General features: G+C 56.7%; 1 protein-coding gene across 2 annotated transcripts in view; it reads left to right on the forward strand.

Moving 5' to 3' along the window:
- The window catches only part of CPNE2 (copine 2), a 44,667-nt gene extending 22,399 nt beyond the window's left edge, over positions 1-22,268 (forward strand). Inside the window, exons 6-16 of one of the 2 annotated variants that reach the window (XM_045076108.1) lie at positions 657-740; positions 1,011-1,100; positions 2,044-2,142; positions 2,641-2,727; positions 4,120-4,179; positions 5,318-5,451; positions 7,532-7,586; positions 12,446-12,497; positions 14,099-14,232; positions 20,199-20,432; positions 21,707-22,268. In XM_045076108.1, the coding sequence (XP_044932043.1) occupies positions 657-740; positions 1,011-1,100; positions 2,044-2,142; positions 2,641-2,727; positions 4,120-4,179; positions 5,318-5,451; positions 7,532-7,586; positions 12,446-12,497; positions 14,099-14,232; positions 20,199-20,432; positions 21,707-21,814 (1,137 nt within the window). In that variant the 3' untranslated portion in view covers positions 21,815-22,268. Of the gene's footprint in view, positions 1-656; positions 741-1,010; positions 1,101-2,043; positions 2,143-2,640; positions 2,728-4,119; positions 4,180-5,317; positions 5,452-7,531; positions 7,587-12,445; positions 12,498-14,098; positions 14,233-20,195; positions 20,433-21,706 lie in introns of both variants that reach the window. The other variant, XM_045076107.1, reaches the window with a different exon arrangement.

The following is a 22,268-nucleotide window of genomic DNA, read 5'->3' on the forward strand; positions in this document are numbered from 1 at the left end:
GACATTTAATGACTGAGCCACCCAGGAGCCCCTCCTGAAACTTTTTTTTAAACTTAAATAAATAAATTTTTAAAGGACATTATATCCTGGGCACTGGGTGGCTCAGTCAGTTAAGCAACTGCCTTTGGCTCAGGTCATGATCCCAGGGTCCTAGGGTCGAGTCCAGCATCTGGCTCCCTGCTCAGCAGGAAATCTGCTTTTCCCTCTGACCCTTCCCCCTCTCACGCTTTCTCTCTTTCTCAAATAAATAAATAAATAAATAAAATCTTTTAAAAAATAAATCAATAAAGGACCTCCTGTCCTTTTTGTGCCATGCTGGGATAATTTCAGTTTTTCAGATTCTCGCTAGAGTAAATTAAAATCACATCCTGCCTGGGCGTCCCTGGGCACTGGGAACCACCACCCTTTTGAAGTCCTGCCCCATCTAAGTTGTAGTGTCTGTAGGCTCCAGGTCTCGGGGTCTCTGAGCACAGGCTTTGGTAACCCCAGGATGGGATGGGTTCTCCTGCCTGAGCCGGTTGGCCCCAGGGGGCTGGCGCTGCCCAGGGCTCCCACCCCTGACAGGGGGTTGGGGGAGGCAGCGTCCCCCACCCCCCGCCCTGTCTGACTCCAGTAGAGCTGTGCCTCCCTCACCCGCATCCTCCTGCTTCCTGCAGGACCTCTTCGGAAAGTCAGATCCTTTTCTTGAGTTTTATAAACCGGGAGACGACGGCAAATGGATGCTGGTTCACAGGACTGAGGTGTGTGCACGGGACTCTGGGGGGTCTAAGCCAGAGGCCCTGTGGTCTGAGACCGCCCCAGGTCTCAGAACAGGGCTGTGAGGTCACTACCACACAGGGAACAGGGAAAGCCGTGAAGGTGCCTCAAGGACTTGCTCCCTCCCTGCTCACTGCCATGCCCAGGAACGTGGCTATGGGCCTCTCTACCTTGCCACCCCCATGGGACTGGCCCAAGCCCAGAGCTCTGCTGCCCTGGGCCTGCGCTCACGCTTGGCCCTCCCCGTGCTGTAGGTGATCAAGTACACGCTGGACCCTGTGTGGAAGCCATTCACTGTGCCGTTGGTGTCCCTGTGTGATGGGGACATGGACAAGCCCATCCAGGTGAGGGAGCCCTGCACCCCACCCCGCCAGCCCCAGCCTCCCAGGCTCTCCTAGGCTTTCTAGAGATGCCTTGGCAAAACTCTTTCTTCTTAAGGTGGAGAGAACCCAACCTAGGTAGCGGGGAGAGGCAGGGGACCTGGGCTCTCGTCTCACACGTGTCTGACCCTCTGAGCCATCGGGGCAAGGACCCTGTCTCTGTGTGCCCTTCTCTGAAACAGGAGCAGAATGACTACCCAGTTCTCCCCAGAGGGCTGCAGTGCTGCCCGCTGAGACGGCGAGTGTGCAGGCAACCAAGGGTTGTCACTCTGATGAGGACAGTGATTACTGGTCTCTCTGGAACCTCGGTCCCCAGGCACTGTGGCTGAGAGCAGATAAGGGAGAGGGAATCAGGGTGGGGGCAGGGATCCCTAAACAGGGTACTAGGAAACCTGAATCCTAGTTCTAGGTCTTCTGTTGCTACTGTGAGACTTTGGGCCAGTGCTTCCCTCTCGAGGCCTCAGTTTATCCATCAGTGGAATGGGTGTGATAATTCCTGCTTTCTTCCTGGGAGTGGCAGCTAGATTAGAGAGGATGGAAAGCTAGGATTTTTTTGTGCCCATCTCAAGGAAAATAGCAGTCTGAATGCCCCTAGGAAGGGCCCCAGGCCATGGCCCACCAAGGCAGGTGGGCCACAGCTCCAGACAGATGAGGAGCTGAGTGACAGGTATGTGCGAAGTCAAGCTTCCTGCTCCAGAGTGTACAACCTCCATTGCTGGGGTGCTCCTTTTCCCAGCAATCACGGAAGGCTTCCTGCAGGAGGCAGTTCAGGAGCTAACGGCATCATTCCAGGCCAACAAGGCAGATGGTGGAGAACAGGGGGAGGGACCAGCAAAAGGAAGATACGGGGTTTGCCCAGGCAGTTCTGAGGGGCTGCTCTGGGGTGACCTCACTGGACCCACCCCAGGTCATGTGCTACGACTATGACAACGACGGGGGCCATGACTTCATCGGCGAGTTCCAGACCTCAGTGTCACAGATGTGTTCGGCTCGTGATGGCGTCCCGGTGAGATGGGCCCCTGTGTGTGACCCTGAAACCTCAGCAGGGGATGGGTGAGGGACACAGGCTTAGAATTGGGCAGACTGGGGCTCAGATCCCACCTCTCTGGCTGTATGACCTTAAGTAAGACATCCAGTTTCTGAGCCTCAGTTTCCCCATCTGTCAAATGGGGCAGAGGGGAGAGTGGGAAATAGATGTCCATTTAACTCACCGCAAGAAGCTGGACCCTGGGTAATGGTTCTGGGTGTATGAACGGACGTGATGTGGATGAGTCAACATCTGGGGTAGGGGGGCAGATGGAGGGCCTCCTACCTCGGGTAAGCACAGCTCCATGTGAGCCTGAGGTCACCAGAACCTTTCTTGAGTGTGGACATCTAGGAAGGCTTCCTGGAGGAGGCAGCATGCCCCCTGGTCAGCACTGTGGAGGGGATCCTGGGGCCCAGGAGAGGGTCCGTCGCCCATAGAAGCCCCAAGCTGAGCTTCTCTTTCTCTTATGTTTTCCAGCTGGAGTTTGAGTGCATCAACCCCAAGAAGCAAAGGAAGAAGAAGAACTATAAAAACTCAGGCATCATTATCCTGCGTTCCTGCAAGGTGAGCCAGCGGGGTGGGCCCAAAGCCGGGGCCTGGCTTGGGGTGGGGATCATACAGGGAGCTGTTGCCACAGAAGGTATAGACAGAGCATTGGGTGTGGAGCCAGCAAGGCCTGGATTCAAATCCTGGTTCTGCCACATCCTAACCCTGGGATCTTCTGAACTTCACCTCTCGGGGCCTCAGTCTCCTCCTTATCTGTAGAATGGGGATGTTAACAAGGTAAAAAGCAAAGGTGAAGGGTTAGTCTCTTGTGAGGTTCAGGAGGGCATGAGATGACCTTCCAGGGCCTCTCCTGGTTGGAAGGTAACTGCTTCCCATGCTGGCAGCTTGCCCGTTGCATGTCCGGCTCCCCAGGGGCAGAGGGACGTCTGGCAGGGGCCCAGCCACCGAGGGCTCAGGTCGCTGTGATTCCTGTGCTACAGCTGGGGCCTCTAAGGCCTGGGAAGGGAGCGAAGTTCACAGCAGCGGTGGTCATGGCCATCCCTGGATGCCGGGTAGCCAGCATCTGCTGGGATCGGGCAGGTAGCCCAGACCGGGGCAGCGAGTCCCCACACCCTCCCCGTGACGGCTGCCGGCCCCCGAACCCTCAGGGCCTCCGTGTCCTGGTCTGGCGACTATGTGCGGTCTGCCAGGGGCTTCCGTAACCGCTTGCTCAGTGAGGTCACAACGCCAGAGTGCCCTGGGAAAACTAAGCTAGCAGCTGGCAGCATCGTGGTGTGGAGTCCTTGTTCCTGAAGCTTCTGTTACTCCTGTTCCCTTTCATGATTTTTGTCACCTGCCTGCTTTACTACTTTTTGCGATCTGCCTTTCTCCCCCCATCCCATTCTTGGTTTCTTTTTTTTTTTTCCCCTTAAATTCATTTATTTTGGAAGGAACCCCCTTATAACTCCACCCAGATGGGAGGCCAGTATCCCTCCCAAAAGGAGCAAAGACCATCAACACAAGCAGAGTGTGTTAGCATCTTACCACTTGATAGTAGAAGGCCTCCGCGTGGAGGCCTGGTCTTTCCCTACTCAGGGTGGAGGCCCTTCAGGGCTAAAGAGGGCTCTCAGGACTGAACAGCAACAAATTGAGACTTTCTCTGCCATGTAATTGGTAGGTACCATGGACACTAGGCCCTGGGACCCTGCCTGGAATGAGCGTGTGTGTGTGTGTGAGAGAGAGAGAGAGAGAGAGACCCACCCGCACGGTTGATCTGAGGACTTTGTTATAGAGAGATCTGCATTTGGTTGTAATCAGCCCAGGTCTTCTCTTGGACTCCTTGACTCTACCAAGGTTTAAGGCCCCAAAGCAATCAGCTCCCCCAAGGTCATTCTTGGGAACTATGGCCAGGTGGAGGGCTAGCCCTCGGATACAGGCCAGGGACCCACTGACTCCCCTGATTCCTTCCAGATCAACCGGGACTACTCCTTTCTGGACTACATCCTAGGAGGCTGCCAGCTCATGTTCACTGTAAGGCTCTGTCTGCCACCCCCTGACCCCCACCCCCAGCCCAGTGAGGGTCCTCCCTGAGGGCTTGGGCCACAGCAGGAGGGACTGGGGTGAACTTCAGGAAGGACTTCCCCAGGGCAATGGGAGTGTGTGGCCCAGAGGAGAGGGCAAAATGGCTGAGCCTGAGTCAGGCTTCACTGCAGGTCAGGGCATGGCTGCCTACCTCCCCGCCTTGCCTCACCGCTGTCCGCCACCCTCTCTCGATCCCGTGGGACTGGAGGTCCTCTGCATGACTCTGTGGAGTCAGGGGATTGGCCTTGTTGACCTCTGTGGGGCAACCACTGCCCCCTCACTCCGAGAGGCTGGGCCCTCCTGTTCCTTCTGCATATATTTTCAAAGGTTCACCAAGTGGATACCAAGCACCTCTCTGTGCCTGACCCACCCCACGTGACCACCTTCCAAGGTGGCCATCCCTCTCCCTAGAATCCGCCCCCACCCCCGTCCATCTGTGCTGGCCTTCCAGGGGCTGTGCTGGAGTTCCCTGGGGGCTGAGAGAGCAGATCTCAGCCTCAGACCCAGGGGAACCCCTTCTCTGGTAAGGTCTGCCTTGCCCTGGACCTGGCTCTTGGGGCATGTGTGTTGCCTTAGTGAGCACCCAATCTGGGAGATGGGCACTGGCCTGCCAGGCAGCCCCAGGGCCCAGGGCCCCTTGGGGGTCTGAGGGGCAAGTGGAGGTGGCTTGGGGTGGGAGTAAGGTACCTAGGAAGGCTTCAGTGGGACAGCACCAGCTGAACTGGGCCTGAATGATAGAGGAGAATGAGAGAGGGAGAAAAGATGGCCTGGCTCTTTAGGTAGAGGGAACCTCACAAATAAAGGCCAGGAAATGGAGCAGTGACAGTGAGGGGAGCAAAGGAATTTGGGACTGTGAGTTGACTTTGTATCACATCAGGGTAATAGACTTCATGCTTGGGCAGTAGGGAGCCACAGACAGCATTAGAGCTAAAGGAGTGACGCAGTTGCCAGGTTTCAGACCACCTAAGGGTGGGTTGGCACAGGGAGATGAGTGGCTTCCCATGTCCCGTCAACCTCTATTCCCTGGGGATGATATAGGAAGCTGGCGTGTCTGGCCACACTCTGGCCTTTTCCCCCTACTCTGCAGGTTGGGATAGACTTCACAGCCTCCAACGGGAACCCCCTCGACCCTTCCTCTTTGCACTATATCAACCCCATGGGCACCAACGAGTATCTGTCGGCCATCTGGGCTGTTGGGCAGATCATTCAGGACTATGACAGGTAAGCTTGAGGAGGGACTCCGAAGGTCAGCTCCATCCAGCTGGGAAGCTCAGCTTGTCAGAGCTGGAAGGGACCCAAAGATCCTTCCTACCCCTGTGGCAGACATTGCTAGTCGATTGTTGATCCCTTCCCTGTGGAGCCAGATCCACACTGGAATCCTTCGGCACATGGTACACCAAGGAGCCAGTAAAAAAAAAGGAATCAAGATAGAGAATGAAACGTGTTGCTATTGTTGCAACTTTTCCTTTGAGAGCTGGGGAAATGTAGGCCTGGGATGCAGGCCTAGAGAATTTATCCAGTCAAACAGATTAGGAAGACCAGTACCCAGGCATTCTGATTCCTGAGCCTGGCACCAAATGTCCTAATATTTTCACTCCTGCTGGGAACTTGGAAGGAGCAGCCAGCAGGTGTGGGCCCTCCACTTACCATGACCATGCTTCCTGGAGATCTTTGGGTTAATGTGCGGGGTCGGGGTAGAGGGGACAGTGGAAAGTCAGTGAAGGAAAGCTGTGTAGGGGGTTTGGCCTTGGAGAATCAAAAGTCACTTGAAGGGGATGGCATCATTGCCACAGCTGGTGCTTGCTGGGACCTCCAGGCTGGAGGGTGGAAGGATCAGGAGACTGAAACATAGGACACTATGAGGAAGGTACAAGTACCAGAGATTTGGCAGAAACAATAGGCTCAGGAATCCTGCATGCACTTGGCCTCCTTGAGAGAGGAAGCCTGAGGACCAGCGTCTGACTCCCAGGGCCTAAGGCAGTTGTGTGGGGCGTGGTGGTTACTGTGTTCCCCGGCCACATTAAGAGAGGTATAGCACATAGGGCAAGGGAGGTGAAAGTCCCCATCTACATAGTTGGGTGGAAGAGTTTGCTGTTGCCACTTTGGAGTCCCTTGTATCCACCTGCCCTCTCAGTCCCTTCACCGAGCCTTCTCGTGGGCATTCAGACTTAGGAAGGAAGGCCTAAGTGAGCGCTGGGCACCTGCCCCAGCCCTACCCCTCTGATGCTCTTCCCCATCTCAGTGAGAGCCACCATCACTCACCCAAAACCCTTCGCTTTTTCCTTCCCTCATCTCCCCCATTGTTCTTTCCACAAATCCTTTCAAAACACTCCAATCTAACCCCTTCTCCCACCACCACCACTACCAGCCTGTTCAGACCACCATCCCCTCTTGTCCGGATCACTTCCGTAGCTCCTCACTGGTCACCCTGCGTCTGTCTTAGCCCCTGGCAGTTTGTTCTCAAACAACAGCCAGGGGATTGCTCAGTATCCACCTTGAGTGAATGAACAGGTGAGACATGATCCCCACCCTCAGGAGTTCCCACTCAAGGAGGAAGATGAGAAAAGTCACTGGAGTTTTGAGAGACTAGCTTACCTGTAAGGTAGGAGCTGTAGGAGCACTAGAGAGAGAGAGAGGAATTCTCAGGTCTCAGGGAAACTCACAGAGAGAAGGTGCCATTGGAATTGGGCCTTAAAGGATGAGTAGGAGTTTGTCACAGACAAGTAGCTCAAGAGGGGGCACAACATGATTGAAATTAGAGCGTGAGAGTGCCCTGTGTGTATGGGGCTCAGCTAGTGGTCTGTGGCCAGGACTGGGGCAGTGGGGAGTAAGGGAGGGGAAGGGGAAGCACGTGAGAGTAGGTCCTAGGGCTGGATCATGAAGGGCCTTGAAGCTAAGCCAGGGTTCTCAGAATTTTCCCCAGCCACAAAAGGGAGGTTCAGAGACAGGCAGTACATTTCCATAATGACTGTGGTGTGGTGGATGCCGGAGGTCCCAGTGTGAGAAGGATCTAGAAGCCGCACCCAGGTCCACTTGTTAGAAGTGCTGTGATTGATTAGTCATGTCTGCCGCAGGTGTAGGTTGGGCCAAGCCCCATCTGGTACTTGCAGGTGGGTGTGATCTTGGTAGATCATGCCAGCAGAGCTCTTTCTAGAAGTGGTGAGCTTTTTCCTTCTGTCCTTGGAGGTGTGCCTGGAGGAGGGGGCCCAGCCCTGGGTGGGGGCTGGGAGGGGTGAGTGTGGGCAGGTAAGGCCTCTGTCCTGCTGTCTCATAGTGGTTTTCTTCTCCTCTCTCTGATTAGTGATAAGATGTTTCCGGCTCTGGGCTTTGGAGCCCAGTTACCCCCAGACTGGAAGGTGAGTGGAGCTGGACTGTTTCCTTTTGGTCAAGGTGGGATTTGTATGTATGGCCTCTCTTGGATCTGCTTTGGAAGGGGCTGGGGACCCAGTCTTCCTGCCTTCTCTGGATTTACCGCCAACCTACACTCACGACCCAGCCTGAACTTCATGCAGGCACTGGGGCTGGAAGAATGAGCAGAACAGTTATGGCCTCTGTCCCCTGGTATTCAGGTCAGGTGGGAAAAACAAGTAGGATGCCGGATCTGGCAAACAAAAGTCTAGGACACCCAGTGAAGTTTGAATTTCAGATCAACTTCTTAAGTATAAGTATGTCCTAAGTATTGCCTGGGATATTAAAAAGTCACTCATTGCTTATCTGGAATTCACACATAATGGGGCATCCTATATTCTGTGTGGCAGCTCCAAAGACAGGCAGGGTCATCAGTGCTGAGATGGGGCAGCATGGGCCTGGGAGGAGCCCAGAGGAGGGCCCCAACCTGGCCTGGGGGTAGCCGGGAAGGCTTCCTGGAGGAGGCAGGGTCTAGGGGAAGGGAAGGAGGAGTTTGCAGAATGACTAGAGGTGGTGATGAAGCAGGGAGAGTGTTCGGAGCAGAGGGAACCCGTGCAGAGCCTGGGAGGAAGAGGGGCAGGGCGAGGTGGAGGAACAGCAAAGGTGGGCGTGATGGACTCTCCGTGGAGGATGGAGAGAGCCATGACTAGCGGGGTGGGAAGCTAGCTGTGCAGGGCCTCAAACGCATGCTAAATAGCAGTGGGCGGCTCCTGCGGGGTCTGTGTGGGGTGTTCTCAGCCGGCTGGCATTTTGCAGACCCGCTGCTGAGTGGGGACTGGCTGGGGTGAGGATGGGCGGGATGGAGAGATGAACAGGAGTCCTGTCCATTCTACAGGCAGAAAAACAGAGGCTCAGGGGACTTGCCTAAGGCCATGTTTAATTCCAGCTGGGCAAATGGACCCTTAAGTCTATTCTCAGAATCTGCTGCCTCTCCAGTGAGAAGCCTGGGGATGGGCACACCGGGCTCCTATGCCTGAGTGTCTCAGCTGGTGCCCCCTCTTGTCTGCCCTGCTGTGCCCCATGCTGTTTTCCAGAGTGAGCCTTTCCCTCCCATCCTCCCTGCGGGAGGACAGTCTTCACCTCGGATTTCAGGGAGTGGCTGTGTGGCCTACTGGCCATTGTATGATGGGGGACAGGATCCTACAGGACCAAAGCCGGGCCTCTGGGCAGATAGTGATGGCATTGGGGGCGGGGCAGGCTGGTGGGGCCAGGCCCGGCAAGGCCCCGCAGGAGCCCGTTGCTAAGACACCAGCCAGCTTTGAAAGAACTCTGGTTGAATGAGATGTTTTCTCACTCAAAAGCCTCCTTGAAAATGTCACAGGGCAACTCTGGGGAGGCTCAGGGCTTGGCCAGGCTGGAGTGCCCAGTGGTGCCAGGAGGGTTGCCACAGCCAGGCTGCGTGAGGACAGATGCTGCATCCCACCTCCCCTGCCAGCACTTCACCTCCCTCCTGTTCTAACTTGCCTGGCTCCCGCCACTTGAGCCTTTTTTCCCGTTCATTTCCACCTCAGGGCCTTTGCACATGGCCTTCCGCTGGCCTTTTGCTCCTTTTCACTAGAGGCCAAGGGGGCATTCCCTCTGGGAGGCCTTCCCCGAGGGAGCTCATGGGCAGCCCCTTCTCTTGTCCCTGTCCTCACAGAACTTGATGGTCACTTCTGTACGTGTGGGTTTGCTTATTTGTCATCTCTCTCCAGAGCTTAACCGTCTGGGAGAGCCCCTGGTTTCCTGCTGTCTGTGTCCCAGCTCTTGGCACACGCTGGGTGTGTCCTTGTTTGTTGACAGTGAATCTGGAGCCTAGCAGCCTGAGGAGACAGAGGTGTTGGTCCTCTGGGGATAGGAAGCTGGAAGGAACTTGCGAATCAGCCGCTTGCCCTTGGGACTTTTGTTCCTCCCTGGGGCTGGGCCGGGGGTACCCAAAAAGGACTTCTGTCCTGGTCTGCAGCTGAGGGACTCAGAAAGCCTTTCCTGAGGAGATGACATGAAGCCTGGGTGTTCAGAATGAGCCATAGTTGGTCAAATGAAGAGAGGGGTCAGGTGGGAGGAAAGGGCTGGGATGGGGAAGAGCCCAGGCTGTGTCCCTCCCTGTTGTAAGGCTGGGATAACTGAGACTCGGAGAGGACTGTCCCTCTGGGATCCCTTCAGCTCCCTTTCTCATGCCCTGCCCCCCCGACGGGGCCACAGGGAGCAGCGTTTTAAGTAACCCACTGACCGGGGCCCAGGCTGGGTTAACAGAAGCACTGATTGTCAGAAGGCAGCGGGGAGTCCCAAAACAAAGACCTGTGGCCAGCAGGTCCCCAGGGGCCCCTAATCTGGCTTAGGGCCTCCAGGAAACTTGTCCTGTTAACTGACCTTTCCCAGGCAAACCAGGGAAGTAAGCATGGGGGGTGGGGGGCTGGACTGCTGTAGGGGCATGCACCTGTCTCCCAGATCGGAGCCTGGCTCTGCTGTGGCTCACTGGTGTCACCTGGGCATTCCCTGACCCCTTCTGAGCCTCAGTTTTTCTACCTGTGAAGTGGAGCTGCTGGAGGAGGTGACCTGAGGGGCCTCTGGGCTGGATGTGTGACCTTCACAGCCCCATCCACTTGGACCACCAGGCCTCTCTGCAAAGAAAGGGGAAGGGGGAGGAGTGAGGAATGAAGAGGTTGAGTGGCCCAGAAAGCAGAATATTACTCCATCCTTATCAGGAGGGGGCTTTCCCCCCTTGGTCTCTAAAATCTCAGAAAATCTGATTTTGTGGGAAGTCATTGGCCCAGGAAGGCTGGTTTCCTTGGCAACCATTTTCCTCTCTCAACCCCTCCATACGAGCCCCCCTCTTAGTCTCTATAGAGGCTCATCAGGTTGCCATGGCAATGAGGACCTCTAGCCCCCACAGCTGGAGCCCAGAGACAGGGGACAGGGTGAAGGGGGCCCCAGAGCAAGGGGAAGACCCAAGAGGGACATCAGGGGACTGGCTCCATGCCAGCTCTTAGGGCTGAGGGAGCAAAGAACAGAAGGCTCTTCCCCCAAACAGTGAAGGGTCTTCTCCTCAGGCCACCCACCACCCCTAGGGTCCTGCTGGGGTGAACTCCCCGTGCTGAGTTCCACCCCTCTTGGCCCAGGAGGGTTCCACAAAGACCAGGATTCCCAACTCCCTCTTCAGGCATGGGGGGCTCAGGTCTTAGGCCTTTATCTGCTGTGTGGCCTTGGCACTTGGCTTTCCCTCTCTGGGCCTGTTTACTTGTGAAATGGGCACACTGGGCTTGGTGGGGCCTTCCAGCATGCACACGGTAACGTCTGGGAGGGTTTGCGCCCAGACTAAAGCCCCCACCTGGTAGATATTCCCTTAGACCTCTTCATCTTCCTAATTTAAAACCCATGGGAGAGTGTGAGAAGACAGAGGAGGGTCAGTAAATATCCTCCAGTCTGAGAAGGCACTTTCAGACCAAGAAACGATGGAAGCCGCTCCATACTGTTGACACAGTTTAATTCAGGGTAGCTTACTGGGGGGCCGGCTCTCCAGGCGGCCTGCAGCCCTCCCCCAGCCAGGCGGGACCTCCAGCCACAGCTTGTAGAGAGCAAGGGGCATGGTGGTGAGGCCCGGGGTTGGTGATCTAAAGTGGGGCCGCCTGTGTGGCCGCCATCTCTACTGCTTAGCTCAAGTAGAACCTTTTGTGCACTACTTGAGATCAGAACAAGCCCTCCGCCCTCCCCCGTGGGCACACATTAACCTCACGGGGCCCAGAACGCGCAGCCCCCGAGGGAGGGCATTGCGCAGGCACAAGCAAGATGGCGTCACTGTCTGCCCTCCTACGGAGAGGAACGCTTTGTGAGGTTAGTGGGTTCCTGGAACATGGGCTCAGGAGGCAGCCTGACCTCGGTTCTGGTCCCAACGTTGTCTTTCAGTAAATGTGAGACCCTGGGAACATTCTAGACCATTCTGCGTCCTGCGTCATCAGGAAATGGGGTAGTAAGAGACCTTTCCCCACTGAGTCATGGCCAGGAGCGAGGGGATGCCTGCAGAGCTCTGAACGTGGGGTGTGGTGTGCAGTTGGGAGGGGGGCTGGGTGGGCCTGAGACTGCAGCGGGAGGGAGAGTGGGGAGGCTTCCAGCTGAGCTGTGGCCCCCCAAGGTCCCAGGTTCTGCAACCACCATAGTCTTACTGTGGCCCTGAACAGTGTCTGATTGGTGTTCCTCTGTGTTTTGGGATCGGGGCTCTTGCAGGATGATCCACAGGGCTGGGGTCTGGGGCTGGAGGCAGAGAAACAGGATGGGCACCCAGGAGAGCTGAGCGAGCTCTCTGTGTCCCCTGCCCCAGGATGCCTCCTGATACCCAGTCCCGCTGAGCAGGTTGTCTGCTAATCCCTGGTTGGGCTCGCTGGCATAATGCCTGCTCTTTTGCTAGCTCTCATGGTGTCCATGAAGTTGGGGAAAGCTGGTGGGGCCCAAGAAGTGAAACTTCAGTGATAGGAACTTCAGAGATAGATGGGACCAAGAGGCTGTCCAAGTGCACCCACCTGGATGCCCCCAGAGGCTTCTCTGGCCCATTCTGGGACTCTTAGTGGGGTGGGGAGGCATAGGCAGTGCTGACCACCCCCCGCAAGAGATTGGGGAGATGTGCACTCATTATGGGGTGAAAGTAGTCCTTTCTGTGTGGCTCAGCCCCAGCTGTGCAGGTGAAAGCCGATGTTGAGGGGGGATCAGTAGCCTTGACCTGGGGTGGGGATGAGATGTGAAAAGCCAGAGGGAGCCTTGGCCGGGCTGTGGGTGGGCCCGGGTCCCAGACCCAGGGCCAGAAGGCTGCCAGCCCAGCATTTTCTCTACATTTCAGGTCTCCCATGAGTTTGCCATCAACTTCAACCCCACCAACCCCTTCTGCTCAGGTGAGTGCCAAACCCACCTGCACCTGCCCTGGGAGGAGGGAGGGGCAGAGTATAGGTTTTGTCTTTTTCTCCTATCCCCTTCCCCTCATGCTTGCTCATAATGACAGATAGGGAAGAGCTGGAGGTTGGAGTCAGGTGGTCCTGGACCCTTTCCTAGCTGTGTGACCTTGGAGAGATCACAGCACCTCTCTGGTTACCTGACCCAGGGAGTGTGATACCTGCTTAGTTCACCTCACTGGGTTGGTCAGGTAAGACTTAAGCGTTGACAGGAAGCCCTGTGTAGAACTGGAGGAGGTAAGGGCAACAAATTCTATACCTCCAACCGCTCTACCTGGCCTTGCTGGAAGAGCCCAGGTCTGCCCCTCCCTGCTCTCTTTGTCTTCCACCAGGTGCTTTGGCACTCAAGGACAGAGGGTTGCCGGTGTGGGAGTGGGGGCAGAAAGGGGCAGGCAGTGAACATGGTGTCTGTGCTCACCCTGCCCCCTCAGTCTCAGAGGATTTCAGAGCCTCCAGAATCAGTTAAGAAACTTGGAGGAGGAAGGGGGCTCCAGGTGGATATGGAAGAGGGTGCTGCCATCATGAGACCTTCCAGCCTAGGATTTTTTTTTTTTTTTAAGATTTTTATTTATTTGTTTGACAGAAACAGTGAGAGAGGGAACACAGTAGGGAGAGTGGGAGAGGGAGAAGCAGGCTTCTGCTGAGCGGGGAGCCCGATGCGGGGCTCGATCCCAGGACCCTGGGATCATTACCTGAGGTGAAGGCAGACGCTTAACGACTGAGCCACCCGGGCACCCCTACCAGCCTATGATTTGGCTTGGATATAGCATCTGCCTTCCCTGGGTATTCCCAAAGCTGGGCCCAGTTTTTACTTGGAAGGGAAATGCATCAAGTCACCAACTTGAGAACGATGCTGTGATTCAGGAGCCCTGGCGTCTGTTGGCCAGAAATGTAGCCTCTATTACTCCTGGGCTTCGTCTGGTTTGGGGCAGGTCTCCAGAGACTTTGTCCAAAATCAGGTCGATCAGCTTCTTCCCCAGCCAGAGGCCCTTGGGACAGGACCACAAGGCTGTGGGATATTCTTCTTATAATGGTGGCCGTTTACAGAGCACCTACTATGTGCAGGGGCTGTGTAAGCATCTCTGTCCACACCACCCCCCCCCGGCCGACCCACCGTGAACAACCGACAAAACCCATAGCATGTCCAGAATGGAGCTCAAGATGGCTAGCTGCCAAGTCCCTTCTCTGGGAAGAGCCTGCTGAGCCTCCCTCTGGCCAGCTGCCCAAGAGAGAAGATTATCAGTCCCATTGCCAGTCAAGGAAACAGGCTCAAAAAGATTAAACAGCTTGCCTCAGGTCCCACAGCTAAGTAGTGGCGAAGGCAGGATTCGAACTCAGGTCTGTGTGACTCCATATTCATGGCTCTTTGCTTTATGGCTTCTTGGCCCTGCCTTCTGGGAGCATGTGGTCTCATGGGACCCACGCTGGCCACTGTAGGGGCATTTGGGACAAGCATGAAGTAGAGGGAGGGTCTGCAAATAGGATGAAGGTGGGTGAAGGGTTGAAGGGGGGACCAGGCTCATGCAGTCTTCTCTCCGAGGCAGGTGTGGATGGCATCGCCCAGGCATATTCAGCTTGCCTGCCCCACATCCGCTTCTATGGTCCCACCAACTTCTCTCCCATCGTCAACCACGTGGCGCGGTTTGCGGCCCAGGCCACTCAGCAGCAGACGGCCACGGTGAGTAGGGAGCCGCAGCCTTGGATGTGCAGGAAAGGGCTGGCCCCAGGCTGAGGTCCGCCCTACTCTGCCCACCCACCCCCACCCCCGCCAGGGGGGCTGGTGAGCTGGAGAGTCGGACTTCTCTCAGTTTACCTGCAGGTGGGTATGATAAGGGGATTGAACCAAGCTCAATGTGATTGGTCCTGGCTTTCTGGAGCACAGACTTGAAAAAGACACACTGATTCCATTTGTGCTTAGCAGGACAGGGGGCTGTGATCAGTGGGAGGTGTCTCCCCAGGGCAGGGGGTATTCGTTAGTCCCGGGACACCTGGGAACCAAGAGAGGTCCCAGCATCCTTAAAGCTGACCCTGTGGGCCATGGTCTGGCCCTGTGTGTTTGCCATCACTTGGCCTGTGGCTGGCACTCAGCATGCCTGGGGATGGATGAATCGGTCAACCCCGCCCTGGACGGTGCGCTGCATAAGGCTCGGTAGGCAGGAGGAGGGGACTCAGCCAGGGCCTCTCCCAAAGGGAAAAGGACTTGGTCCTGTTGGGCCCACCAGTGGAGTGAGACCCCTCCCTGGTTCCTGGGGAGCTGGAGGTTGGCTTCTGGGAGTGGTGGCCAAGATGGAGGAGGTGAAGGGGAGGTTACGAGAGAGAAGGGGACACCCAGGCTGAACTGGTGAGGACAGGACAGCAGGACACGGTCTGGTTGTTTGGGAGGCAGAAGGGACCTCTCTGGTTAGGCTGCCAAGATTTGGATCCTGTCCCCACTGCTTCCTTGGTGTGACTTGGGCAAAGCACATAACCTCCCCAAGCCTCTGTTCCGTTGTTCGTACGGTGGGACTGGTAGGACCTACTCTGAGGTGTTCAGGTGAAACAGGCTCACACAGCCCCTGCTCTGGACGGGGAGGAAGAACAGGCCCAGCGGACCGCAGAGGCCGGGGCCGGCGGGAAGGAGGTCACTGGCAAGGGTGGAGGCAAAGGAAGGCGATCCTGTCTCTTCAGCCTCCGGTGCCAGGAGCTGCTGTAGCGCCAGCCGCCTGGAGACAAGCCCCTTCCTGCTCCCAGCCGATGTCCTTTATGAAAGGGGGAAGTAAAGCCCCCATGGGTGCTGAGGCTCTGGGGCCACCTGAGTGGGACAGCAACCAGGGAAGGCCCGGGAGGGGCTGGTTTTTGATTCCTGGGGGCGCAGGGCTGGAAGTAGTTGGAGAGGCAGCCCTTGGGCTCACACTGCTTGGATGCCTGTGGTCTGTCAGCCAGGCTGTTTTCCACCAGCTGAGAGAGGGGAGGGAGAAAGGGCCTGCCTTCTTGTTGAGAAGGAAGAACCGTGGTCTGGGAGCAGGAAGGAAGCCGGTGTCCTCGCCAGGCGGAGCCAGGGTAGGAAGGCGCGGGAGGTGTGCTCCAGAGAGAAAGGGGCCTGGGCTGGCTGGATCCTAGGTGGCCAGGGGGCTGGGACGCTGGGGAAGGCCAGGAAGGGGCTCCTGGTTTTCCCGAAGAACAACTGCTAAGGCCTCCCCAGAGCGGGGAACTTGCCCTTTCTCTGCCTAGTCTTTATCTGCTCAGCACCCAGCCCCTTTGAGGCAGCTCCCTGGTGGTCTTGAGGCAAGGGTCCGGCGCTTTCAGTGCCCCAGCCTCTTGGGTCATGACCCACTCCTTCCAACCTGGGATGGCAGCCTTCTCTGGGCACCCTCAGCCTCCAGAAGCAGTGCCCCCTACCTTGTGTGATGTGGGCCATGTCCCAGTGGGAGTGGGCCTGGAGAGTCTCTGAGCCTCTCTCACCCTGATGTCACAGGAACATTTCTCCACCTCTGGCCCATCTCTAGCCCGCATGTCCCCACACACCAGAGGCTGCACTGCCTGGCAGTTCAGCATCGAGCCCCTGGGCCCCATTGAACCCGTTCAGACCCCAGCTCCTCCTCTGCCTGGCTGTGTGACCCACGGCAGCTTGCTGAAGCTCTCTAAGCCCGTTTCCTCACCTGCACCGTGGAGGTGCTGGAACAGAAGCTGCTGCTAGAAACACTGAGGATTCAACCAGATTGGCACATGAATCGCTCAGCACGGTGCCTGGCACACAGCAAGCACTCGAGGACTGTGGGCGGCCGGACCTTCTGGGTACACCTCTGGCTAACACCAAGCACGGTTAGACCCGAGGCAGACGGAAATAATCTGTGCAGTAAGTGCTACTTTTATACAGCAGCAGTGAGGCGGCAACACTGGGTGGGGCGTCACCTTCCCTGGCCCAAGACACATGCACACGCGTGCACGCCCACAGACAGACACCTGAGAGCATGTGGTGGGAGGCTTCACTCTCCCGTTCACACACACAGCCCATTTTTCCAGAACAGGTTTCTGGGTGGCATAAGGGAGACTGTGATGCGCGGCCTCTGCCCTCCCAGAGCCTGTAGTCTGGGGCGGAGGGGATGGTGCGTGGCGGGGTCTGTCTGGTAAGCAGCCGCTGTGAGGCACGGCCATCACACCTGGGCTGACAGAGGCCTGGCCTCACAGTGGCACCTAACCCAGCAGGCTCAGGAAGGCACCTTGGAAGGGAGATGTCCAGGTTGAGACGTGGAGGATACTAAGAATTAGCTACATAAAAAGCATGCATGCTTGTGCTGTGGAGTGCCCCAGGCAGAGGGAATAGCATAGGCAAAGCCCAGGAGGCATGGTGTTTTGGACCTAACTGGAGGAGCGGGGAGAGGGGGTAAGGGAGCGCCAGCTACCGCAGGGCCTTGGAAGGCAGTGAGGAACCTGGATTTTCTCTTGAGGGCCATGGGAGGCTATTGAGGGTATGAAGAGGTTCAGAAAGGGCTAGAGGACCCTCTTCCTTCCCTCTGCCCAGAAGCCCTGGGTCTTGCCATCCATAGCTCGTTGCTGGTTTGCTATCTAGGTATCTGGTGTCCTAGTGGAGGGCGAGCTGGGACTTAGGACCCTGGGGAATTCCCCCCACCCTAAGGGTCTTTGGCAGCCAACTTCCAGAAATAAGCCAGGGAGCAGCTTCCCCAGACTCTGCCTGGAACTGTTGTGGTTGGTTTCTTACAGATATGATCATGTATTAAATGCTTTAGGGGAAATGGCTATTTATAGTCCCAGGAGCCTGAAGAACCTCTGGGTAAAGGCAAAAGCTACTCCATCCTTGAACTGTTGGGTGCTTTGCTTTGTGGTTGAACCTGACAGTGACTGGCTGTGTTTCTGGCGCAGGGACAGGGTGTCAGACCTGAGAGATGTGGAAGAGGGTGCAGAGGAGACCTCCCCCAGGGGTAATGCTGGCAGGGGAAGTGGAGCTCCAGGCTGGGGAGGGCCTTCGACCTGCTTGGGACAGAAGGTGTAGATGCTCAGTTGTGTCTAGGAGCTGTGGCTGGAAGGGTATACCAGGCAGGAGGAAGGGCACAGGAAGGGCACGGAGGTGGGAAAGCTTGGGGGGGCGGTGTGTGGTAAGGGATACCAGGGTTGTCTGCAGGGACAGCAGAGCCCTTTCCCGCCTACTCCTGCCCAGTTCTGCCCCTCCTTCTTCTTGTCTACGGCCCCCTCCCATTTCTGTTTGGGGGTGCGGCTGTAGACCCTGGCGTTGTAGTGGAACATAGAGGCTCCCAGACAACCTTGGCTCCGCCTGGGGGTGCGTGAGAAGCATGGGACATGTTAGCTGCAGGTCCCTTGCCAAGGCTGGCCCAGCTGGGCAGAAACTGAGATCAAGCACGTGGCTGTGGGTATTGCGGCTAGCTGGCGCGCGGGAGTGAGGGTTAATGTTTGGTGCCATGGCTCGGGCTCTTCCCTGGGCCACTATCCTAGACAGTGAGCCCATCTCAGTGGGATGTGGGGTGAGAGGATGCAGAAAGCTCCTCCCAGCTGGGGCCCATTACTGGCGAGGTCAGGCCACCAAAATGGGGGTTGGGATGACGGGGACACTGTGGAAAGAGCCCCAGCTTTGGAGTCGGCAGGCTTGAGTTTGGATCAGAACTGTACCAGTTTCCAGCATGTCACTGAACCGCCGATTAGCGCCTTTCCTCAGCTCTGGAACAGATTCACAGCGTAAGGATGTTCAGGGAGGGTCTGTGCACTGCCGTGCATTAACAGGGACGTTCTTACCCAGTCAGGTGGTGGTCATGGTCCTGTGGGAACCCAGACACTGTTTGTGCCCACCTCCTTGGGAAGAAGGATCCAAGGCCTGAGGCTCCCATCTCAGAGTACAGACATGTGACTGAGTGAGAGGAGAAAGCTGAGGGCTGGGTGGGGAGGAGGGTGGGAGGCCAGCCCCACCCCGAGTGGTGAACCTGCTGATGAAGGCCCGGCATTCTCCCTCCTCGTCTTCCCTCCAGACAGCTTAGGTGCCCCAGAAATCTTGCCCTGGACTATTTCTGGCAGGATGGAAGTGGGGTTACTCGAGGGCCACTTAGGGAAGGGGTGCTAGAACGATGGTGGGCTGGGGGGGGGACAAGGGTGTAGATGGGCTTAGAAGGCCCCCCCAACCACAGGGATGGGGGTGCTGACAGCTGCTGCCCTCCACTGCAGGGATGCAGGCTGCCATCTCCATAGCAACAGGTATCCCCAGCACCAAGGGCTCTGTCTCTTAAAGGCACAGTGCAGGTGCTGCACTGCTACGCCCGCTGGGCATAGAGGGTTTAAATGGCAGGTCTACACCTCTGAGTGGCTTGCTCACTCCTTCCAGGGCTGTGCATGGGGGACAGGCAGGACAGCAGGGCATCCCAGGGGGCACTTGTAGCCTCTGTATGTTTTCCAGGGAGCAGATGGCTTTTCTGGGTAAGGAGGTGGCCAGGCATTGATTTGGGGTCTGGCTTGGTTCTGCCCTCCGTGACCTGGACTAGTCTGGGCCCTTCTCTCTTCTCCTAAGAGCCAGAAGATCAGACTAGAAGGTAAAAGCCTCAAAGAGTAGTAGGGCCATGTAGGGCTGTTCTGTTTATTTTACAGATGGGCAAAACCAGGTTCCTCAAAAAGGGGTCAGAGGGTGCTAAGCACAGTGCTGAGTTCACAGTAGGGTTTCAGCCGTAGTATCCTGGGGCCTCTGCCTAGATCATTCAGGGATCCTTCTCAAACCTCATGTGCCCAGGCTGTCCTGGTCACAGTTCATGCTGTGGCCATGCATGCCCATGCTAATTATTCAGTATTTTAAGTAATTTTTTAAGGAAACAGTACAGTCCACCGTGAGTGAGAAGTTACCACTCACCATATGTAGTATAACGGTAAAAACCAACACCACACCCTGTACCTGGTTGTTGAAGTCTAGCCAGAAGCTCGTCCCCTGAGGCTCTGCTTCTCACCGCTGCTGATAAAGGAAGCACACAGGACCCGAACTGAGACTGCCTGCTGAGGACAGGCTGTGCAAGCGAGGGACCGCAGCGGAAGTTATTTTGTGCCTTGAGGCTGTGTCTGCTCTGTGATGCCCTACTCCACTTACTAGCAGCCAGGGCCACACAGACGGGGCGGGCCAGAAGGGCGGGCCAGCCACACAGACGGGGTATCTTGTGTGTGGGTGGAGCGGAGAAGGCGAGGCTGGTCAGAGATGAGGCAGCTATAACATGCTGCCCTTCCTGGCCATGGGCCTGACTGTCAGGAACACGGTTCTCGGTCATGGAGGGCTGCTGTGGGCCAGGCATGTCTTCTCTGAGAGGTACAGCAGCTGTCCCCGTGCAGATGACGAAGCCGAGGCATGGTGACATTGGTCAGTTGCCCAGGGTCCCACGGCAGAGTAACCAGAGGGCCGGGCCTGGAGTTTGGGGCTCTGACTCCAAGCTGCAGAGTCTAAGCTCTCAGCCAGGGCATGAGGAAGAGAGTGGTCTATGCGGGGACCGGGTCAGGGTTCAGCCGTGGAGAGGCCTGCCGGGGTGGTGTGCTGACAGCGGGGGCTGGGATTTGGCTACAGCTGGGGAAGAAGCACTGCCTTTCTCCCAGGGGTCAGAGGATTTGGGGGAGGCAAGGGAGGGGGAACCAGGGGCCTCAGAGCACCCGGCTGCCTCCTCCCTGCAGCAGTACTTCATCCTCCTCATCATCACGGACGGCGTCATCAGTGACATGGAGGAGACACGCCACGCCGTGGTGCAGGCTTCCAAGCTGCCCATGTCCATCATCATCGTGGGCGTGGGCAACGCTGACTTCGCCGCCATGGAGTTCCTGGACGGGGACAGCCGCACACTGCGCTCGCACACCGGGGAGGAGGCGGCCCGTGACATCGTGCAGTTCGTGCCCTTCCGAGAGTTCCGCAACGTGAGTGTGGGCCTGGGCTGCGGAGGAGGCGTTTAGGGGACACCAGCAACCAGAGTTAGTAAGGATGAAAGTCTTGGGCTCCTCTGGTTTCCTGCTCCATTGACCGTGTGCTGCACAGGGCCTGCCCCCATGAGGTCCTCCGAGCACGTGAGCACTGGCTTCAGCAAGCTCATGGAACCCAGGGAACAGTGCCCAACCCACACTGGGGCTCTAGGGCAGGGTTTCATGGAGGCCCTGCCCTCCGACCAAGGCCCCGAACCAGAACTTGGAGTTATCCAGGTAGGGCAAAACATTCCAGGCAGATGGAGGTTTGGGGCGGCTGAGAGCAAAGGCCAGGAGTCAGAGAGACTTTCGTGGTAGGCGCAGCTCACCCAGCCTCCTTCACAGATGGGATGGCCTGCTCCATGGAGGGGACTGGTGGTACCACCTTGTTCCTGGAGTTGGCTCTGGGCCTATCTGCAGGTAACCCAGGGTCTGCCCACCGCGTCACTGCCTAGCAGCTGGATCCACCAGGATCCCAGAGGGAGCAGTTTCAGACCCCTGTCACCTGGGGGCCTAACTCTTAATTAACTAGAAGCTTACTGCGTAGCCTTGGACAAGTCACTGACCTCTCAGACCTTGGTTCCCTCAGCCATAGAGCCTCTTGGGCTTGTGTGGCACAGATCCCACCAGCCAATCCTAGCAAGAACTTATCACTTTGTTATATACCCAGTAGTGCTCACAGGTCTGCCCAGTGTCCTCTGGGTTTTACCTGAGGTGGTCCAACTCCATCCTCTGGAGCCTTAGCTTCCTGAGGACAGATGCTGGGCCACAGGCCTCCATTCATGCACAGGACACTGAGTAAGCACCTCCCCAGGGCTGGCCTGGGGCTGAGCATTCAGCAGTGAGCCAGACACTCCCAGCCCATTTATGTGGGCCAAGAAGGTGCTCAGGAAGTGTCTGTTAGGTGAGTAGGCTGGGTGGCTCGCCTCCACTGACTCGTTCCCTGAAAAGCCTCCCACAGACACATTCATCCTAAGATGCGATCCCTAGGCCTCTCAGGTGCTCAAGGAAAGAAAGAGACTTCACATAAAGGAAAAGTACTGCTAGCAGTGGGGTTTCAGGCCCTGGACTGGGACAAGGGTTGCAAGTTCTAGAGCCCTGGCCCTCAGCCCTGATTCTGTCCTCCAGGGCCATCCGTCTTCTCTAGGAGCAGACTGGGCACAGTGTCTCTCCCCACAGTCTTCCACTGACCTTTCCTTTTTCCCCTCTCCACCTCACCCTCGGCCCCGCAGGCAGCGAAAGAGACCTTGGCCAAAGCTGTGCTGGCGGAACTGCCCCAACAAGTCGTGCAGTATTTCAAGCATAAAAACCTGCCCCCCACGCACTCGGAGCCCGCCTGAGCGCCAGCCCGGGCCCAGCAGCAGCATGCCGGCTGGGCCTCCCGCCCTCCCCAGGAACGTGCACGCTCACCCTGCTTCCTTGTGGGTGGCCTTGTTTTTAACCGATCCACGTTTTCATTTTTTACAACCGGACTTCCACTCCCCCTCCTTCCCCCAGCCCAGCTGGGCTTCCTTTGTTGGAGCCGACAGATGATGCTTCCGGGCCAAACTGGCTTCCTCCCTACCCTTAAGTATTGAATGTACTTTGTATAATTTTAGTGGAATTATTGTTATTAAAGAGAAAATTTTTACAATCCTAACTGGCTTTTTCCAAGTAACTAGCTACAGACCCTGAAGGAGTGTGTGTCCCAGTGCATACTTTGTGTCATTGCCTGCACCTACTTCCTGCTTTGTTTTTTTATACTGTGACTGTGTTCTATTTGTTATACTCAGGGTAATAAAGGAGTTTCCAATG

This window comes from Mustela putorius, unplaced genomic scaffold (assembly GCF_011764305.1).
Source record: "Mustela putorius furo isolate JIRA1106 unplaced genomic scaffold, ASM1176430v1.1 tig00000174_pilon_pilon_pilon, whole genome shotgun sequence".
Lineage (NCBI taxonomy): Eukaryota > Metazoa > Chordata > Mammalia > Carnivora > Mustelidae > Mustela > Mustela putorius.